This window comes from Cervus canadensis, chromosome 33, assembly GCF_019320065.1.
Source record: "Cervus canadensis isolate Bull #8, Minnesota chromosome 33, ASM1932006v1, whole genome shotgun sequence".
NCBI lineage: Eukaryota > Metazoa > Chordata > Mammalia > Artiodactyla > Cervidae > Cervus > Cervus canadensis.
Window position 1 is genome coordinate 23,263,644 of NC_057418.1, and position 22,578 is coordinate 23,286,221.

At 44.6% G+C, this 22,578-nt stretch overlaps 1 protein-coding gene across 5 annotated transcripts in view; it reads left to right on the forward strand.

Annotated features, from left to right (window-relative positions):
- The window catches only part of MTHFD1L (methylenetetrahydrofolate dehydrogenase (NADP+ dependent) 1 like), a 174,146-nt gene extending 165,653 nt beyond the window's left edge, over positions 1 to 8,493 (forward strand). For all 5 annotated transcript variants that reach the window (XM_043456896.1, XM_043456899.1, XM_043456897.1 and 2 more), the window contains 2 exons: positions 935 to 1,055; positions 8,126 to 8,493. In XM_043456896.1, coding sequence (XP_043312831.1) covers positions 935 to 1,024 — 90 coding nt within the window. In that variant the 3' untranslated portion in view covers positions 1,025 to 1,055; positions 8,126 to 8,493. The remainder of the gene's footprint in view (positions 1 to 934; positions 1,056 to 8,125) is intronic.
- Positions 8,494 to 22,578: the final 14,085 nt, after the last annotated feature.

Sequence of the window (22,578 nt, forward strand, 5' to 3'; positions counted from 1 at the left end):
GGTTAGTTGCTAAGTCGTGTCTGACTCTTGCGACCCCATGGACTAGCCCGCCAGGCTCCTCTGTCCATGGGATTTTCCAGGCAGGAATACTGGAGTGGGTTGCCATTTCCTTCTCCAGGGGATCTTCCTGACCCAGGGATCGAACCCGGGTCTCCTGCATGGCAGGCAGATTCGTTACCAACTGAGCTGCCAGGGAAGCCCCTATTACCTTTGCAGCCTTGGGCAAATGACTTCACACCTCTGACATTATGTTCCTTGTAACATGGAAATGATTAAAGTACCTACTTCATCGGGTTTGGGGAATGATGAAAAAAAGTAAAACATTGGGGATTCCCCTTCAGTCCAGTGGTTAGGACTCCACACGTATACTGCAGCAGGCACAGATTCTCTCCCTGGTTGGGCAGCTAAGTGCAGCCAAAAAGAAAAAAAAAAAAAGTAATAAGAAAAAGGTAAAGTGCTTATACAATGCCTGGCACATAGTAAGTTCTCAATAAACAACAGTTCTAGCTGGCAAAGTAGACCAGTTGGAGAACAGGAGTTTTCAAACCGTGCTCTAAGAGTTAGTGGTTTTACCAAAATGTGCCTTGGGGGTGGTCAGGAGGCTGTCATTGGTCCCATCCACACCCACTGTCGCCTTCAGCCGAAGGGGCTCATCTTTGTTGGGCTTCAGCATCAAGATTTGACTTAGAAAAAAAGGTTTACAAGTCACTATTTGGGAGCTATGGTGTCTTGTGGGACCATGGGGGGATTTCCTTTCCTTGAGCAAAGATTGAAATAGCAGATGGTAGATATAAAAGGATACGTGTATATATAACCCAAAGTTACATGGGGCTGAACTGAATTATAGAGTTAATTTATGTTGTTGGATGGACATTGTCCAGAGTGATCACTCTGCAGCATGGCTAATGATGTAATCTCTTGTTCTCTCCCCTAGATGAGCACCATGCCAGGACTGCCGACTCGGCCCTGCTTCTACGACATAGATCTTGATACAGACACAGAGCAGGTTAAAGGCTTGTTCTGAGTGAGCAAGATTTTCACAGGACCCGATTCAGGTAGGCTGTTGGGCTTTTCACTTTTCCTTTCTTTCTTTGCTTTCTTTTTTCCCTAGTTCAGATCTCTTTTTGTTTTATTTTTTTTTTATATTTATTACGCAAATGGCCTGATATGTAATTTCCTCACTTGGTTACTGTGAACCCCTACCTAGTTACAATCATGACCGGGGTCACTCCTGGGTATGGATTTGTTTTTAGATGGTTAGCTCCTTGGTTTGCCTGGATTCCATTCCAATGAAAGTCAATCATGCCATCTCTGAATATAGATTTGTTTAAGACGTCTCTTGCCCTAACAAAGGAGTCCTGTAAACTCATTACTCTTTTTCTAGAATTAGAACTAATATCTGCTGTCATCAGCTCCACCACCTTTACCTTCTACCGCACATCTCTTAGTCCAGAGTTAGAAGCATGTGATCAAGGACTCCCAGTGTGTTCCTTTCCTGGGGTTGCCATAACAGTGTCACAACTGGGCGACTCAAACAACAGATGTTTATGCTCCCACAGTCTGGAGGTGAGAAGTCCGAAGTCAAAGTGTCATCCAAGGGCCATGGACTCAGATTCTGGCAGAATCCTTGCTGGCCTTTTCCTGGCTTCTGGTGGTGGCCATCCATACTTGTCAGCCCTCTGTCTCCTCCGTGTCTCTTCCTAAAAAGACACCAGGCACATTGAATGGCAGCCTGCCTTTCTGACCTCATCTTGATTTGATTTGATCTGCTAAGACCCTGTTTCCAGGTGAAGTCACTGTCATGGGTACTAGGTCAGGACTTCAGTGTAACTTTGGAGGATACAATGTAACTCAGAGCATTGTCACACAGCAGGTGGTTGGGCTCTTGTAACACTGGAAGGATTCAGAGATGGGACAGATTCCCTAGCTCCAAGGGTCCTGTGAGTCACAGGAAAGGACAGGGCCGCAGATCCCTTGATGACTCACCGTCCACACAGTGTCGAGGGTTGGGCTTGCCTTGGAGCTGGCTTAGGCAGCCCACAGCAGAGGGGGTGTGGGGCTTTGGTCTCATTCACGTCTGCCCCTCTGTCCTGCGACCACACCTGCTGGCTTCTGCCCTGGCTTCCCATCACGAAGAACACCCTCCTGATTCTCCCTGGAAAACTCTCCATCAGAAGTTGAGAGACCTGGAGCTGCTCTTCCCCACCCGCATATCAAACACGTCCTCAGCGTATTCTCAGGATGCTTTCCTTCCCCACAAACACCCCACTCCTTCTCCCACTCCCTCCAGTTCCTGGTCCTTAGCCCAGTAGCTTTCCCTCTTGCCAGCATATTCTGGGCCTTCCAGATGAGCTTGTTTGACCTGAAGACCCTTCTTTCCGGTTGTCCCTGAGTTATGCCCTAAGCCAGCCACACAGGACTCTCAGCTTTTGTTTGTTCCACCTGTTGTTGTGTTTGTTGTAGAGTCTCTTAGTCATGTCTGACTCTTTTGAGATCCCATAGACTGTAGCCCACCAGGCTCCTCTGTCCATAGGATTCTCTGAGCAGGAATACTAGAGTGGGAAGCCATTCCCTTCTCCAGGGGATCTTCCTGACCCAGGGATTGAACCTGTGTCTCCCGCTTAGCAGGTGGATTCTTTACCACTGAGCCACGTGAGAGGCCACTTTGTTTAACTACTGAGTTAACACGAGGAGTTTGTTTTTGTTTTTTGTTAAGTCTCTGTTACTGTTACACTGAAGACTTAGGCTAGGATGAGCAAGGTAAAAGACAAGTTAATACAAAGTTTGGGATTTGGGTTGTGTGTGTGGTGTTCGGGGTTGTCCATGTGTGTTTTTTGCTGAGGAGTGAGAACTGTATTTAGTTTTAACCACAACCACACTTCATATCCTTGTCATTACTGATGAAGAAAACTGCAGAAAATGAACTAAGGGAGGCTGATTTAACAGAGAAGCCCATAAACTTGAGCTTTGATAACAGTTCTTTTGGTCTTTTGATACAACGGTGCATGTGTATGTGTGTGAAGGCCTGGGGTTTCCCAGCCAAGCCTTGGGGAAAATCACAATATCATTTCTCTGAAACTTTGTGTTGACCCTGTCCAGACTAATCTCTCTTGTCATGTCAACCCATCATACCACATTTCTGCCACTTAATTGTTTTTCTCCAGAACAATAATGTGCAATTCTTTCCTCTCTCTGGGACATTTCTTTTCCAGTCTTTTGGTCCATTTTCATTTGCTCGCCAAAGAGGTCATGTAAATCTAATTATTCCTTAATTATCGCAGTTAAGACTCAGGTAATGCCAGACAGCACCTGCTCAGCTTCACCCACACCTACACCTAAACACTGGTGTCCTCGTTCCCTTGGCAAGTGTCCCTTTGGACTTTAAGTAAGGACTGAGCAGAGTTTCAGGGTCAGGACACTGGCCTGTGGGGAATCCCTCCAATGGGCCAGGTATTGTGCTAAGCACCCCTTGCAGGCAGATGTTGTCCCGAGAAGTTAAATCCTTCCTGTGGTCACTGAGGGGGGAAGCCGAGGGATGACCCTGATTCACCAGACGGCAGAGGAATCGTATTGCCTTTCCACTCTCAGCCCTACCTCTTGCTCCACAGCTATATCAGGAATTGCTTCGCCATCCCCAGTCACGTGTCACGCTGGCCCCAACACCATGCGATGGGTAGTAGTGTTAGGTCAGAGTTACGGAAACTCTGGCCCAGAGACGTCAATCACTGGCTCAGGTCGCACATCTGAGAAGTACCAAAGCCAACCCAGATCCTCTTACTCTTGGTCTCACCCCATCATTTCTGCCCCAAACCAAACCATTTTCGCGGGGTAAATGAATTTTGGCCCGTTCTGGAAGATGATAACCAGTTCTTTGAACAGACTCATAATTTGGGGATAACCAGGTGAATTTTTTTTTAATAACAAAATTATTTGAGTATTAAAAGCTATGACTTTGTCAAAATTCTTTTCAGTCAGGGTATACTAGAGCTTCCTCTTAACTCTCTCTTCAAATGGCTTTTCCCACTCACTTATGCAAGACTTCTTTCTTTGGTGTGAATTGCCAAACCCTGTTGTAGGCTTGGTGGGCAGTAGTTCAAAACCCATCACTTCACCCTGCCTGAATAACTGCAGATGATCCAGTAATAGAAAACCACTGTACAAAGCAAACATTCCCTCTTGGGGTCTCCTTAGAATAATGAACCCACAGATTAACACTCAGAGAGGTCTTTGGCTATTAAAAATGCATAAAATAAAAATTCTAAAGCTCGAATGATAACTCCGATTTGGGCACATTTTGGGAGAGGAAATGTTTGGTGGGTTGCTCTGCTCACACGGTGTTCAGACTCCAGATCTTTCTGTGGACTCAGCGGCAGAGCATCACTCTTCTTACTCTGCACGATGCGTTGCAGACGTGACTTGTCCCATGTGGAAGAAGCGTCTCCTTTCGTCCCTTCCACTTCCTCTCCTTCCCTGTTCATCTCACCTTCCAGGAAATGGTGAGACTTCCTACAATCGAGAGGTGTCAAGAAACCACCACAATTTGAGTTCTTGATTCTTCTTTCCAAACTTTCTCTGTCATGCTTTTGCCATTGTCAGAATAAGGGCACGATTCATTCTTCTGGATGTTACCAAATGGAACTAATTAAAATAAGTTGTTTGCCCCAGTGAAACTGATCCTGTGACATTACTGGTCAGTCTTTTGTTAGAAGATGACTGAATTTGAGGGCTTGACTCCCCACTCCTTTGGATTTCTTGTTTTGAATCTTTATCATATTTCTGAGTCTTGGCAGGATTCAAATGAATTCAGAAAGCCTGGCAGATTTCCTGAAGGATTCAGACACTCCCTTACCTCATTCTGATGTGCAAAGTTATGATTAGTATGGAATCAAATTGACTCTGGTCCTGCTATCATTGTTTTTCTTGAATTGCACATGCAGAAAGGAGTATAATGTTAATACCAGTTCATTTTCTTCCCCAAACTGTCTTCAGAGCAGAAAGTTTCAGTGATATTTAATAATCATAAGTTAATCTTGAGTGGCTGCTGCCTGCAAGCCTTCTGTGGACAGAGTCTCTGATCCTCAGACTATAGAGTTTCGGGGTTTCTTAGGGTTGCTCCTGAGCGCTATGATTTTAATCCTGAAACTGTCTTTTCAAGAAGCAGCTCAAAAATTGTTCCTCCTCATTGTGTTTCAAGAAAAAGGTCTTCAGTTCCTCACGTGAAGCCATCCTTGGAGTAGAGTGAGCCCCTGTTTTCCACTCCCAGGCAGGAGCCAAAACAGGCTGGAAGCCCAAGCTACTTAAATAAAAGATTGTGATAATTAAATCTAACGTGACATTTGTAACATCTCTGAAAGATGGTGATAATTAACTCTCCCCTATCTAACTGAAAGGGAATGTTTTGAAGCTTGACAGCTGTGAGATTCTTATTTAATTCGCTTTTAAAGGAAGCTTTTCCTGGGGAGCAGGGGGTCTAATAATCTTTTTTTTTTAAAATAAGGCACGGAAAATAGTATTTCTGAAAACTCTGGAAACATGATTTTTCTAATAACTTTAAATCTATATGTGGCTAATATATAAGAAATTCCTGGTCAATGAAAAAAGAAAAGTTTTAGTTATGACGATAGTTATAATTGACTACCTGTTTTAAAAAGGTTAGAACTTGTAAAGTAGAGGAAAAGTTTTGACTAAATGCTGTGAACCTGAAATTCTCTCCATTTCACTGAAGCCATTTTTTAATCAGACATTCAGACTGGTTATTAAGCACCCAGTGACTGTTACACACCTTAACTAATAAGAGATGCAGAGTCAGTTCTTCTCGATTCAAAAGCAAATCACCTTTCAGCTTTTAAAAATTGTCAAAATATGTCAGCATCAACTTTACAAATACTATTGAGGCTGACTTTTTATTTTAAAGTCACATTGGTAGCATATTTAACTTTAACCTCTATTATTCAACAATGGGAACCAATAAAAGATGGTTTTCAGCAAAGAAAACCCAAGAGCCAAGTGTTATTACCAGCAATTGATATAAGGGTGTGTGCTGTGTGTGCGTAGCACTTGGTCATGTCTGACTCTTTGCAACCCCATGGACTGTAGCCCGCCAGGCTCCTCTATCCATGGGGATTCTCCAGGCAAGAATACTAGAGTGGATTGCCATTCCCTCCTCCAGGGGATCTTCCCAAACCCAAGGATCGAACCCAGGTCTCCCACATTGCAGGTGGATTCTTTACCATCTGAAATTTTCTTAGTTAAATAAAGAGAGAACAACTCCTTTCCTCTATGAGATGTGTGTGTGTGTGTGTGTGTGTGTGTGTGCACGCACGCGCTTCTTCTATCCCCAAGACTGCTATAACAGATACTTGGTGGTTTAAAATACCAGAAACATATCCTTTTGTGGTTCTAGAGGCTAGAAGTCTGAAATCAGTATTAGTAGGCTGAAATCTGGAACCTCCTGGCTGACACGTCTTAACCCGCCTGCCAATGCAAGAGATGTAAGAGACGGTGATTCCATCCCTGGGTCAGGAAGTTCCCCTGGAGAAAGAAATGGCAACCCACGGCAGTATTCTTGCCTAGGAAATTCCATGGACGGAGGAGCCTGGCGGGCTGCAGTCCATGGGGTTGCACAGAGTCAGACACGACTGAAGCGACTTAGCACACACTCACAGGCCGAAATCAGGGTGCCAACAAGGCCGCACCCCATCCAGAAGAGGCGCTTGGAAAGGGTCCCTTTCTTGCCTCCTGTATATTCCTGCGGCTGTCAGCAGGCTGTGTCTTGTGGCCACGTCACTCCAAGTTCTATTTTCCAAAAGATGTCTTATTAAATAAAGTTCTACAATTGTTTTTTCCCCCACTGAATAAACACCAGACAACTGATTCATTTGCACGTTCACTCTTGCATTTCTGATTTTTTTTTAATGCATAATCAGACTTTCTATACCCACCCTTTGAGTTTTCTGAAAATATAGAACCACAGATCTAAGCCCCTTCAAATACTAAGTCATTGGTATAGAGGTCACATGGTTAATCCGAGGGTCTTCCACCAAGCCCACCCTCACCCCCGCCACCCCCACAGCACAGCACTCCTCTTCCCTCCCCAGGAGTCACCATGCCTCCCGTCTGAGGTCGCCAGAGCCATTGATGTGAGGCTGGCATGGCCCTGAGCGAAGAGGCAAGGTCTGCACCAGGGAAACTTCCCTTCCTAACATCAAAAATATTTTCATTTTGATAATGTTTATTATGCTTGCGTTCCTTCTGTTTTCTGTTTACTTCCCTGACTTGAATCAGGCGTTAGGGGAGTATTTGGAATTCCTCGTCCCCTGCCTTCATCAAGGTCTTCTGTTCTGAAGCTAATCCAGCATCCTTTCTGACTCCAGACCCTGCACTCAGCTGTGGGAGGCCGGCTCGCTGTATTCCAGCCGAGTTTGAACTCTTGGCCCAGTAGATAAATTCCTCCATGTATAAATTCAGATCAAAGGCCAAGTGCTTATATTTACATTTCTCCTGGTGAACACTTTTTTTTTTAAACTTAGGTGTCTTGTTTATTCTTTTTAAAATGTGGTTTGATCACTTCTTTTCCTGAAAGACTGCAGGATTTACAGTGGCAGAGAGTCTTAGCATCCTTTGTGAGAAAACAGCAAAGCTTTAACAGTAGTAAGAAATTCCAGATCCACTCACTTCCATTCTTGTCCTAGAGGAATTTTTCAGACTGTGCTTTCTGAGTCTATGATAAAAGTGAAACTGAAATCCAAGGCAACAAGCTTCCTAATCTAAAACCCTGGGATGTTCCCATTCAACAGGATCCTGGAAACTTGTAGATCCCAAATTTAGAAGTCAGAAGATTTCAGCCGTGGCCCCCAAGCAAAATCTTTTCGGAAATTCAGAACTGCAAACTGCTATGTCCATGCTGGCTCGGTCCTAAGTGGTGCAGAATCGGATTCTCCACTGCTTATAAGTAAAAAGACTCCAAGCAGTGATCCCAGCCTTGTCTTGTGAATAGAATCACTTATCTGCTCTCAAATTTTCTTGGATTCTCCAGCTTTAGAGCTATAACATATGAACAGTTTGACACCAGAGGAAAAGGCCATTCTTAAACCACTGAAATTTTGTTTTTTCTTCTGTCTTTCAGGCTCCACAAATGCAAACTACTCCTTGCCTTTTTGCTGCAGTTGGAGAAGAAAGTGAATTTGAAATATGCTGTTACGCAATGCTGGGGAAATGGTGAAATAGGCCAAAGATTTATTCTTCGTTCAAGACAGATTCTGTTTGCAACAGAGTCTAGCATTCAGGAAAAGGACCTCCCCCAAGTCTTGAAAGAAACTAATTTATTTTCTGTTTCTGCAGAGTTTACATGATTTCCCACTGCTTACACTTTAGAACATTTATTTTATGGGGGCTGCGGGATTAAAAGAGTGTGAACGAACAGGTAACATTTTCCACGATGGAGTTTTCTATTTGGTCTTCGAACTGAAAATAAACATGTATGTAGAAAGCCAACCAACATGTTTTCAGTGCCAGATAAAACTCCCTGCTCTCTAGAGGTAGCTATTCATGGTGGGGTTGTTACCTGACACTGATTTCCTGGAAAACTGTCAATGTAACCAGAGCTTTATAAACATAACAAGGGAAAAATAACAGAGAAATATCAGGTCAATTATGAAATCTTCTGACCGCTGGCAGGTTGTAATATCCTTTGGAACAAAGTGCATTTTATATCCAGAATGACTTTTGAGTTTCAGGGAAGTTTACATCACTTACCTAAAAACTAATGGGTTTATGCTAGCTTCTTCCACCATTGAGTGAATCTCAATGGCCATTAAGCTCCCGAAGGCCTATAGGGCAAGAGACGTGACTCTTTAAGGTTGGGTGGTTGGCAAATGTTTTTCCATTTGTCCCACCCTTAAATTGGGCTAAAGAATGTTCTATGGCCTGTTTCCCCCCTCCCGGGAGTTCCTGACCCTTTCCTGTTTCCATTTTTTTCCCTACAATAATATAAAATTATATAAAAGTTAAAACAAAACCAAGGATTCAGGAACAAACAAGCAGTGATTGTCCTCTAAGCAGTATAAGTAAAATGGTAACCATAAATATCTTAAATGTCCCACAGGCACATCCTGCAAAAGTCTTTTTGCCATCAGATCCTGTACGTTCTTGCACTGTACCCTCAGTGACCCTGCTTATTAGCTGCTCTGCCCATAGTGTATCTTTATGTGCAGTTTGATTTGTTCCAAAACACTGTTGAATAACTAAAAAGCCTCCCCATGCAAAGACTGCCCCAAGAATAATTTTACTTCATGTTTCTAAAGTGTCACAGTCCCATTGTCATCCTGCCCACCCACCTCTCTGTCCTTGTTGTTTATTTGAGTGTCTGCTTCTCCAGATAGCCAATGAACTGGTATCTCCGGTATATAAACCTATTTCAAGATTATGAGGATTCACAGTCAACTCGTTCTCTGTATGAATGTGCCCAGTAAACAGCCTTTCTTTCAAAGTGAAGCCTTTCTTTCTTTTTTAAGGTTTATTTATTAATTTTTGGTTATGCTGAGTCTTCGATGCTGCTCACGGGCTTTCTCTAGCGGTGGCAAGCGGGGGCTGCTCTTCGTTGCGGCGCTCGGGCCTCTCATTTTCGTGGCTTCTCTTATTGCAGAGCTCAGGCTGTAGGGCGTGCAGGCCTCGGTAGCTGTGGTGCATGGGCTTAGCTGCTCCACATCATGTGGGATCTTCCCCGACCAGGGCTTGAACTCATGTCCTCTGCAATTGGCATGTGGCTTCTCAACTGCTGGCCCACCAGGGAAGCCCCTTTCGAAGTGATTTTTTTTTTTTTTTTTTTTGCGAAGTGATTTTTAAGTAAATCCCTTCTGCTTCTTCTTTTTCTCTGCCATTTAAAGTTGCCTTTTCTGTTTTTGAAAATGTTTTAGAAAAAAAATAATCTTACAAACCTATATTCCAAGGACTTTAGGCCTGAGACTTCTTTCCTTACCCGCTTTGACTAGGCAAGTCACCAGTTCCTTTAAAAAAAAAAAGGAGGGGGACAAAAGCATCCTGAACACAGATATGGGAGAGCCTCACTCCCACTGAAGGATGTGCTTTCCAGGTGTTGCTGGGAACCCTGCAGTTCTCCCCTCATATGGGCTTGTTTTAACTCCTCGAGATGTCATAACTCATGTCCCGATGGATTTGTTTTCTTTTGTGCGCTAACCCTACTAGGATACACTCCTGCTGAGTGATAAGCAGTCTCCACTGAGAAGAAAGGTCTTTGGCAGGTTAATTAATGGGCTGATCATCTCATGGTGACTCAAGGCATCCACGGGTGGGAGAAGATGTTATTTTAGAAAAGAGCTAAGTTACCTACCAACTCTTCTGAGGCCAAGACATGACAGAAAAAAAAAACAAAAAATCACATGACCTTTGGCATGGTGGGATTTAGAAACCTTCCCAAGAAGGGTAGACCCTGATTCCTCTCTGCCTCTGTAACCAAAATGTAAGAAACTGTTAACAGACCAGAAATGTGAGAGCCCCAGTGACCCACCATAGCACACAGACATGTGGCCTTGCCCCCTCTCTGCTCAGCGTCCTAAAGTAACACCTGCAAAGGTTAAGACCCCGACCAGAAGGATCCTTTGAAAACTGACAGAGGAACACACTATAGAGATTAAAAAAAAGCAGGGGAGAGGTGACTGGGGACTCAGAAATGTAGCAGCAAGGCAATTAGCCAGTCCGTTCAGTTAGTCATTGCAGGCAGTTTCCTTACCATCTGAGCCACCTGGGAAGTCCCTAGGAAGGGCCACATCCACAGATTTGCATGTTACTTTTGTGGCTCGGATGGTAAGGAATCTGCCTGCAATGCAGGAGACCCGGGTTCGATCCCTGGATCAGGAAGATCCCTTGGAGATGGGAATGGCAACCCACTCCAGTATTCTTGCCTGGAGAATGCCATGGACAGAGGAGCCTGGTGGGCTGCCGTCACAAAGAGTTGGATATGACTGAATGACTTAACACTTTCACTTTTATATAAATGTATATGTACAAGGGAGTAAAAAGTAAGTAGTAATCAGTTCAGTTCATTTCATTCACTCAGTCGTGTCTGACTCTTTGCGACCCCATGAACCACAGCACGCCAGGCCTCCCTGTCCATCACCAACTCCCAGACTCCACCCAAACCCATGTCCATTGAGTCAGTGATGCCATCCAACCATCTCATCCTCTGTCGTCCCCTTCTCCTCCTGCCCTCAATCTTTCCCAGCATCAGGGTCTTTTCAAATGAGTCAGCTTTTCGCATGGTGTAGCCAAAGTATTGGAGTTTCAGCTTCAACATCAGTCCTTCCAGTGAACACCCAGGACCTATCTCCTTTAAGATGGACTGGTTGGATCTCCTTGCAGTCCAAGGGACTCTCAAGAGTCTTCTCCAAACCACAGTTCAAAAGCATCAATTCTTCGGCGCTCAGCTTTCTTCACCGTCCAACTCTTACATCCATACATGACTACAGGAAAAACCATAGCCTTGACTACATGGACCTTTGTTGGCAAAGTAATGTCTCTACTTTTTAATATGCTGTCTAGGTTGGTCATAACTTTCCTTCCAAGGAGTAAATGTCTTTTAATTTCATGGCTGCAATCACCATCTGCAGTGATTTTGGAGCCCAGAAAAATAAAGTCAGCCACTGTTTCCCCATCTATTTGCCATGAAGTGATGGGACCAGATAAGTGCCCTTTTATGTTACAAACCTATAATCCACATTCACTGAAAAAGTCGACCACTGTTGTGGATTAGTTTATCAGTAATCAGATCTTCACTGATTGCTTGAACTCTAATATAGCCATGGATAGAGAGTCTCAAAAAAGCTCAATGGGCGTGTGAAGTCGCTTCAATTGTCTCCAACTCTTTGCAACCCTATGGACTGTAGCCCAGCAGGCTACTCTGTCCTTGAGATTCTCCAGGCAAGAATACTAGAGTGGGTTGCTATGCCATCCTCAGGACATCAAACCCACATCTCTTACATCTCCTGCATTAGCAAGCAGGCTCTTTACCACTAGCACCACCTGGGAAGCCCAACAAAGGCCTGATAGCTACACTTGAAACAAAGGAGAGTGCTGAAATTCAGGAGTCTGTGAACGTGGATGGGGAAATGTACATGTTTGTTTGTATTCACTAGCCCCTAACTGTACTGTAGCATTTCCTTCGATTGTGAATGTCAGCAGCAAACCACAGCTGTGTTCACAGTCCTTGTGTCTGAATAGAAATCACTAATGTTCTACTATTACAGTGTCTGCAGATATTCACAGTAGCATTTAGACCCATCACAGCAGCACGTTATCAAACAACATGACTGTGATTAATTGTGCCACTATCCTGTTATTTCATGTGTAAAGAGCTATATATATTGCTGTAATCAAATTTGATTACCTTTTCAATATTTTAATAATTGCATTTCTATTGTTGGTCTGTATTCTAATCATGTAGCATTTAAACATATTCTGAGACGAGATGCACAGACTTCATCTGACTGTTTAAGGGATCCATGGCACCACAAAGCTGATGACTCCCGGGGACTGCATGAAATTCTGGGGCCCGCTCTGCCGCTCTGGGGTGTGACTACATCTGCATCTGTGCTCCGGGGCCCTCCCTAAAGGTCCCTGCTCCAGGGCTCCCGGTCAGTTTCTTGAGATTCTTGTTCAACGAGTAGCCCAGCAGCACCTGTCACTGGACCCCTCCCCAGTCTGACTCAGACGAGACCCATGAAGCTCTGGAAGCTGTAGAGTGCTGCGTCACTGTACGGCCTGGTTAGCAACCCTACCCCCGGGCCAGCTCCTGAGCTTCTACCCTTTGCCCTTCTTTGGGGTCACACTCCTCCACGTGGCTTTAGATGTTGCCCCTGACAACCAAGGCTCCCCCTGACCTGGTCCTCCCACAGTGCACACGGCTTCAGCTTGTGGCCTGGTTCTGGGCACTAGTGACTGAGGATAGCCATTAATGCCACTTCCATGAAATTACAGGCTTTTCTGTTTGGTTTTCCTAGAACAGTGGTAATGATAAGTGATGTTCCTCAACTCAGTGGTAAGTGACCAAACTTCATTCTTGTATCACCATTGTGCCTCGCGTGATGCTTAACACCTGGAAGGTGCTAAGCAAGGACTTGTTGAAAGGATGAGTACACATTTCTCAGACAATCTGTCTTCTGGCCTGTGGCGGCCCCACCTGTGTGTTTTGCATCACCCTGACAGCCCTCTCAATTCCTGATACCCCTTCAGAGCCAAGGAGTTAGTTTTGTTTTTTCGTGGCCTCTCTCTCCTCCCTTCCTTAGTTGTGGCTTCTCTAGGTTTCTAAGCTCCCCCACATTTAATCCTTAAACCATCTCAGGAACCTCAGATCTCTTAGGAAGATTCAGTGGACAATGAAGAAATATCTGAAGCTGATCAAATTCAGGATCTTTCATCCCAGACTCGTGTCTAATAATCCAGGTTCAACTGAGTGCCTACCCAGGCGAGGCCTCACATTAGACTCCTGGATTAACGAGGATGATCCAAGTGGGAGGGGTGCCATCGAAATGGTGCCAGAAGCTATTAGAAGGATCCCGGAGGGGGGGGCCAACTATGGGGGATGGCTTTCCACCATCTGCCAAGGGGAGTTTGTACTCATGCTTTTGAGTTTGTTTTTATAAAATCTCACTCAGTGGTAAGACTCCCTTTCTCTTTAGCACCCCAGGTCTATATTTAAACCTCCTGAAATGCTTTTAAAAAATACAAACTTTCAGATACATTGTCAATCACATTTCCTCCCAAGGTTAGAAGGAGGTTCAACCCTTGCCTCCTCTGTTTTGGCAGGGCAGAGCTCAGAGGAGAGCAGTGTAATTGCCCAGACTGAGTTTGAGGTTAGAGTGTTTATGTAACAAATCCGCTAAACTTAAATATTTCTCATGGTGTGGTCAGGGCCGCAAACCTTTGCCCAGGCTCACAACGGTGAATGTCATCTGTTTACTCAAGCCTGTGTGGGCATCTCTGTTTATGTGAAAGGACCCTGCTAGTTTAAAGCCAGTTAATACGTCCAATCATACATCATGTTGCTTACGTATTTTACAATAAGGATTGAAAAGACAATTTTTCAAAGCAATCAGACCGGTTAACATTTGTGTGTGCGCTGATGAGCTGACATATTGAATAAATGTTCGCTTGGCAAAGTCTTACAATTAAGGAATTTTTCTTCCCCAGATAATTACTTGAGCCCTGACAGTGTTCCTCCAAGCCAGCCTCCTGATTACCTTCCCCCTTGATAGAGACAGCATGTACTAGACAAACAGCTGAGACAGACACCCCAAAGGGACTGGAAAGGCTCTCCTGGGGGCAGAACTAGCCAACTGCATGAGAAGTAATGCTTTCCAACTTCATCACGGAGCCAGGAGCCAAAAGATGTTTCAGGGGCCAGGGGAAAAGATGCTGAAGGACGCCCTCCCTCCTTCCAAGGCATTTTATACTGTGGCTTCATTACTGAGTTTGAGATGTGAATTCTCAGAATATCAGACATCCCCAAACTCAAATGTGAATACAGAAAGGCATTCCAAAGCCAAATGTGAATTATCTTTCAATTATTCATGCCACCTAGATTGCCATTAGGACAGATAATTGAGCTAACTGTAAATACATATAAACAGAAGTGACAGAAACAGAAACATCGACAACAAACTGCAGATGAACAGAAAAATCTACTTAAGTGCTAAATAATTAGGGAGGAGGGAAGCCAAGGGAGGTGGGAGGCCATAGTTGTGGAGTGATGAGTGATTTGGGACTCAACTGGAGAGAGTCAGCGAGATGGGAGCTGGCTTGAGGAAGAGGGTTGGGACTTGGCAGAGAGGAAGGGGGAGTGGTGAGGGCTGAGGAGCTAACCCTCTGCAGGCAAAGACAAGCCTGTGGTGGGTTCTGGTTTCTGACAAATCTGAGCTCAGCAAGGCAAAAGTGACAGATGGAGCCCCAGCCAACAGGGAAAAAAGAAAGTACTCACTCTGTGAGATGTTTGAGGTCCTCCTGGAACCTCAGGACTCAGCACATGGAAATAACATTCCATCTGCAGCATTCCACCCCAGGACTGGCCCCCTTCTCTGCAGAGAAAGCTGGGGGTTAAAATGCTCTTAAAAGCAGTACTCTGCTGTAGCGAGTTGCAGTTGATTTGGCAGCCAGAATGTGTTACCTGGCAAATGGTTTGGGGCTCCCTATTTTAAAAAATTCAGATGCTTCAGAAATACCCTGGTGGTCCAGTGGTTAGGACTGTGCATTTTCATTGCTGAAGGTGTGGTTTCAATCCCCAGTCAGGGAATTATCATCCTGCAGTCTGTGCAGCATCAAAACTAAATAGGGACTTCCATGGCGGCCCAGTGGTTAAGAATCCGCCTTTTCGATGCAGGGAAGGCAGGTTCGATCTCTGGTCAAGGAACTAAGATCGAGTATGCAGTCAGGCAATTAAGGCCTCGCCTCAGCTACTGAGCCCAGGCGCCTCAACTAGAGAGAAACCCAGGCACCGCAATGAAAAATCCTACATGCCACAACTGAGACCCAATGCAGCCAAATAAATAAAATAGTTTTTTAAAAAACTAAATAAATGATAAAGTTTTTTTTAATTTATAGAAGGTGGCTTGTAGAATTGGTCAATCAAAACACTTAAAAATTTCAGGGGATTCAAAGCAGCTAGAGAGAACACACAGGTTTTTAGGATAAAAAAAATGTGATGCTGTCCCCCTAGAAGAGCCCCATTCACTGCCATGAGGTGTCCCAGTGCACACACAGGAAGGGAAACAAGAGAGAAACTGTGTTCAAACCCTAATGAAGTCAGCAAACTGCCTGAGAAGGAAAGCTCAGGATTAGCTGGCAATATTGATCATTCCTAAAGGAGAAATCCAGCAAGAAAAATTCTGTTCTAGCAGATTCTGAAACACAAACAGAGACCTGGGCAAATGTCCTTCTTCCGTTGCTGGCAGGTCCCAGGTCCCAGGCTAAGCCAAGTCAACTGTCCCATGAGAACGAGAATGAAGGAGACCAGCCCTGTGTGGAGGGTAAGGAACAGTCTAGAAGAAGGGTCACAGCAACCTCGATAACAACAGGAACAGGAAATAAGCAAGCAAAGGCCAGGTCTAAGTGCCAGAGAAGCTGTCTCCAATGTGTGTAAGAAGACAGTAACTGTAACATGGAGTTTGTCACTAGCTCACACGGCCACCAACCCCTCCACACCAGGGCTTTCCCCTCAATGTCCCCAAGTGGGCAATTGTCCTAGGAGGCAAAGCTTTCTCTCCTGCCTGTGGCCAGCACCCCCACACGGAGGTTGCAAGTGCAGCGGATCCTTGTGTGTGCAAACCCACCGATTCCAAATGAATTCCAAATAGACATCATGGGTGCTAACACTGGTCCCAGACCTGAGTGATGGGATCACAACAGAGAAATTAATGGCAAAACTGGTGATATTTCTCCCCGGATATTTTTAGGAGAATCCTGTTTAAAATTCTCTACTCATACAGAATTGTCTCTGAATCTCTGTACCTTGAGATGAATAGCATCTTTTATCAGGTATTCAATTAAACTTCAGAAATGTTTTTCAGTGTTAAGTACTGTGCTCAATACCAAACCAGGCTCTAGGCAAATGCAACCAGGATGGATAAGAACTTTATATAGCACAGGTAGACAAGTCCATGACAGAAATGTCATGCACAACAAAGGGATTCCTGATCATTATTACTGATAGTATTGTTTCTATTTCTGCTGTCAAAAATCCAGAAATAGCTAAATTGAAACCATCAGATCAATAAGTGAACTATAGCCCACCAGACTCCTCTGTTCATGGAATTCTCCAGGCAAAAATATTGGAATGGGTTGCCATTCCCTCCTCCAGGAGATCTTCCCAACCTAGGGATCAAACCTGAGTCTCTTGCATTGCAGGCAGATTCTTTATCATCTGAGCCACCAGGGAAGCCTCAAAATAGTAATTAGTAAGAGTTTATTGTGCACTTAAGAACAGTTCATGAGCTGGGAGCTTTCAAACCAACAGTGGAATAAAGATCAGAGGTGTGTGTTATGCAGCACAGCTCATGAGGTGAACATTTGGAGGCTGTTTAGTTTTTCACAATGGTTGGTTATAGCATTGAAGTTTTTCCTAATGTTTCAGGGTTGGTTAAAAGCAATTATCTTACGTCAATTTTGGAAAATAGTTTAAGTTTCACTTATGATTTTCAAAGGCATTTATGAGAAATGACCCAAACTAATGTCCCTTGTGTTGCAGGAAAAGCTTAATTAGTTTCACTTACATGGCTTAACTGGTTTTATCTGCTCAGGGAACTTTCAAGTCTAGCCTCTATTTTATGTTTTACTTTATCACTGCTCAGGAGCCAATAGGAGTAGTTGCTCAAAATTCTTTTCCATTAAATGAATGAATGAACCAATTCATTATCAACATGAACATGACAATTGCCTAATGGCAGCAAGAAATGGGACAGAGAGAAAAACCCCGAGTCAACTTCACTGGGAAAATTGCAGACTTGCCCTGGAAGTCAGTAGAAAATGGCAGTGAAGTTTGGACACATTCACCTCACCGTGGCTGAGGCATGTCCAGGGGTCATCAGTAACAAAAAGTAAATAATTCACAGAGTTAGAGGAATAAGACTTTTCCTCAAAGACCTTTCGTATCTGTTTAAATACAGCTGACCTTTGAACCACATGGGTTTGAACTGTATGGATCCACTTACATGTGGATTTTTTTTCAATAGTAAATACTACAGTACTACCTGCTCAGAGGCTGTTTTTGAATCCATAGATGCAGAACAATGTATGTGAAGGGCGAATTGCAAGTCATGTGGGAATTTTTACTGCCCAGGAGGTTTGCACCCTGAGCCCCTGCTCCATTGTTCAAGGGTCAACTGTACTGTATGTATGTTGTAGGTTGAGATTTGCAAGCCTGAGGGACAGAATCCAGTAATGTGCTGGGGTCAGAAGAGTGGGGAAAGGGAGCTGGAGCAAGCCCTACAAAGGGTCAGCCTGTTCTGGAGTCCCCACAGAGGTTGCCAGGAGCTATGAGCACCGGTGTCGCCAGGATCTATGAGGGCTGCAAAACTCCCGCACATGGAGCCAACCCCTGAGGAAAGAGTCCTACCTGCTCCCTCAGAGGCCTCATATTTAAAAAAAAAAATTTTTAATTAATTAATTTATTTATTTATTTGTCGCACCGAGTGGCTTGTGGGATCTTAATTCCCTGGCAAGAGATCGAACCTATGCCCCCTGCAGTGGAAGAGTGCAGTACTAACCACCGGACGGCCAGGGAATTCCCTGAGGTCTCACCTTTTAAATGTGAAGCCCACAGACTCCATGGCTCCCTTAGAAAAGGAATGGAGAGCTGGTGGGCTTTATGAATGAATTTAATCCGGTGTCACTTTGTTACCCGTCTGTTGAGGGGATTTCCATTTTCACTGGTTGGGGCTACACAGGTCGATAGTGATGTCTCGGAACAGCCAGAGTTACAGCTGTGTCCCCAGAGACTTGGCCCCGCACCCACACACTGAGTCATCACAGGCAGAAAAAGTGCTTTGAACTGAGCAACAGAACAAAGCTCTGCCGTGACATTTCTGAGGCAACAGAGGAATTTGAGGAGCCATCAGCCTTCAGCGTTTGGCCAAGACAGCTCTTACGTGCCTTCAGCAATGGAAGCCAGGGTTTCCTAACAACTTTGATCTGTATAGTCAAAGCTACAGTTTTTCCAGTGATCATGTATGGATGTGAGAATTGGACCATAAAGAAGGCTGAGCACTGAAGAATCGATCCTGTCACTACTGTGGTGCTGGAGAAGACTCTTGAGAGTCCCTTGGACTGCAAGGAGATCAAACCAGTCCATCCTAAAGGAAATCAACCCTGAATATTCACTGGAAGGACTGACACTGAAGCTGAAGCTCCAATACTTTGGCCACCTGATGCAAAGAACCAACTCATTGGAAAAGACCCTGACGCTGGGAAAGATTGAAGGCAGGAGGAGAAGGAGGCGACAGAGAATGAGATGGTTGGATGGCATCATCGACTCAAAGAACATGAGTTTGAGCAAACTCCAGGAGACAGTGAAGGACGGGGAAGCCTGGTGTGCTGCAGTCCATGGGGTGGCAGAGTCAGACACGACTAAGTGATTGGGCAACAGCTGCTTTTCTTGGATTCCAGATCACCTGCTGCTCTGAACTGTCATCTTTAATTCACTTGCAGCCTTTGGGTGGCTGAGGAGTAACTGGGGACAGAAGTCGGTGTTTTTGCTCCCCAGCAGCCTCCACCAGGATCAGGGTCTTAAAGTGTCCCTTCCTTCCACCTTCTCAGAACTCTGCCATCAGCATGGCCCGTCTCCTAGGCTCAAAGCCCCTCCCCAGGCCCAGCATCTTCTACAAAACTTCTAGGTAAGCCGGATGGGTTCTTCCAGCCTGTCTTTCAAACATCACTCAAGAACGGAGACTCTACACTTGGAATACAACCACAGGTTCATTCTAATAATGCTGAATTTTAAATAGTTTTTTATAACAATCCAGTTACTTCTTAATGTTGTGTTATCAAATGAAAAATATATTGTCAAGAATATCCTTTGCAAGAGACAAGTGCTCGGGCCTGGTGCACTGGGAAGACCCAGAGGGATCGGATAGAGAGGGAGGTAGGAGGGGGGATAGGGATGGGGAATACATGTAAATCCATGGCTGATTCATGCCAATGTATGACAAAAACCACTACAATATTGTAAAGTAATTACCCTCCAACTAATAAAAATAAATGGAAAAAATAAATAAATAAATAAAATAAAGAGAAAAAAAAAAGAATATCCTTGCCATTCTAAACTACAAATGGAATTGTTTTGTTTGGTTTTTAATCATAGCAATGAAATTTACTCTGTGCAATTGCAGTGTATCTCCTTTTTAAAATCTATTTATTTCCATAACAAAACAAATCTGTCATAAAGTTAAATATAGAATTACCATGTGACTCAGAGATTCCATCCCTAGGTTTAGCTATATGCCCAAAGAATTGAAAACAGGGACTCAAACACGTATACCACATTCATAGCAAATAGGTGGAAACAACCCAACAAATAAATGGATAAACAAAGTGCGGAATATACAAACAAATGGACAAAATTCTGAAACATGCTATAATATGGATGGATCTTAGAAGCAACATGCAGAGTGAAATAAGCCAGATATAATAGAATGATAGAGTATGATTCCACTTGTATGAAATACACAGAATAGGCACAAGTGGGTTGGAGACTAACAGGAAGTGAATGTCGCTCAGTCATGTCCAACCCCATGGACTATAGCCTGCCAGGCTCCTCTGTCCACGGACTTCTCCAGGCCAGAATACTAGAGTGGGTTGCCATTCCCTTCTCCAGGGGAATCTTCCCAACCCAGGGATCGAACCCAAGTTTCCTGCATTGCAGGCAGATTCTTTACCATCTGAGCCACCAGGGAAGCCCAAGAATACTTGAGTGGGTAGCTTCTCTCTTCTCCAGGGTATCTTCTCCTGCATTGCAGGTGGATTCTTTACCAGCTGAGCTACCAGGAAAGCCCATTAACTTCATCGGTTCAGAGTTTCTGTTTGACTGATGAAAATGCTTGGAATTAGATAGTGATGATGATGACCCAACATTGGGCATGTGATTAATACCATTGAATTGTATACTTTAAAGTTGTTAAAGTAATAAATATGTGTATTTTAGCACAAACATTTTTTTAAATCAGGCTCTTTTTTATTAGCAAGACAGTTTCTGGCTACTAGAGCAATTATGCATCTTAGTTTTCAGTGACTTTAGAACTTTGCCGACATGACCAGTGTAACCAATGCACACTAGAAATGCCCTTCTCAGTCACGTGGGTCCAGAAGGAGCGGCAGAGCTGGAGAAGCCTGGCCTTGCATCCAGCTCTCTGCTTCTGCCTCTGTGACCTTGCAAGTCACTAAAGCCTGTTCCCACATAGTTGCCCCGCGGCGTGTGGGATCTCACATGAAAGTGAAAGTGTTATTTGTCAGTCCCATCCAACTCTTTAAAGTGTAGAATTCAATGGTATGGAATTTGAGAGGCAGGAGGAGACCAGGCTGGGTCATTCTCAGGGACCCCGTGGCCCGAGCCCCTAGAAGCCTCTGTGAAACACAGCTGTGGACATATGCACCAAGTGTCCCTTTTGTTGTGAGAATTCTATTTGCTCTGATCACTGGCACTCTGTCGGTTTATGCGCCTGGGATGAGCCTCCAGTTCTGCCAGTTCAAGCAGCTTATACTTCTGTTTCCTTCAGCTCTCAGCCTCCTAGCAACCTTCTCACTCCAGACCCCAGCGACATACAGGGAGGTGTCCGAAATGTCCACTGGGATACTCTTGGTCTGAATCAACATCCACTTTGAAGGTGTCAGGCCTGATATGACACTGTTCCAGGGAGGAAGGGAGCCAGTGGGCAGGGGAACCACACATCTCACATAAACAGACCCTTCAGCCTTGGCAGCTTTGGATTCCCAGGGGCTCAGGAGGTGGCAGGGGTTTGGTTACGAGATGTAAAGAGTTAGCTTGAACAGTTGAACAGCCACTGCATCCTGGCTGCTTTCCGCTGTGTGAGTTGCCATTGCTGGCTGGGGGCTATTATTTTCTTCTGTGTGTTGTGGAGGATTCGGCCCTTTCCTGGGAAAAGAGAGCACATTCCTTATTTCCCTTGATCCCTACTTTGGCCTCACAAGGCGGGGCACTCCAGATGGGGCCCCAGAGTGCCGGAAGCATCCTGGAGAGGAGGTAGTGGCTGGAAGCAGGAATACACATGGTAAAGACCAGACCCCTCAAGAGTTTGGGGCTCCTCTCTAGCCCCCAGGGCAGAGCAAGTGCAACCCAGGGACAGGGAGCAGAAAGCATCTGCAGCCTGAAAATGAATGGTGTGTTCCTAAGTAAAGATGACCCCAAATAATGCAATCCCTCCACTAATAGCTGAAGGGGAAGAGAATTTGTGAGGGAGGAGCTTTTTTTTAAAAAAAAAATTTTATGGGAGTATAGTTGCTTTGCTGAGCACTGAAAAATTGATGCTTTTGAACTGTGGTGTTGGAGAAGACTCTTGAGAGTCCCTTGGACTGCAAGGAGATCCAACCAGTCCATCCTAAAGGAGATCAGTCCTGGGTGTTCATTGGAAGAACTGATGCTGAAGCTGAAACTCCAGTACTTTGGCCACCTCATGTGAAGAGTTGACTTATTGGAAAAGACCCTGGTGCTGGGAGGGATTGGGGGCAGGAGGAGAAGGGGACGACAGAGGATGAGATGGCTGGATGGCATCACCGACTAGATGGGCATGAGTTTGAGTAAACTCCGGGAGCTGGTGATAGACAAGGAGGCCTGGCATGCTGTGATTCATGGGGTCGCAAAGAGTCGGACACGACTGAGCGACTGAACTGAACTGAACTGAACTGACAGTTGCTTTACAAGGTTACTTTATTTTCTGCTGTACCACAAAGCAATTCAGCTATAGGTATACATATGTCCCCTCTTTTTTGGATTCCCTTCCCATTTAGGACCCAACAGAGCGCTGAGTGGAGTTTTCCTGTGCTATATAGTAGGCTCTAATTGAT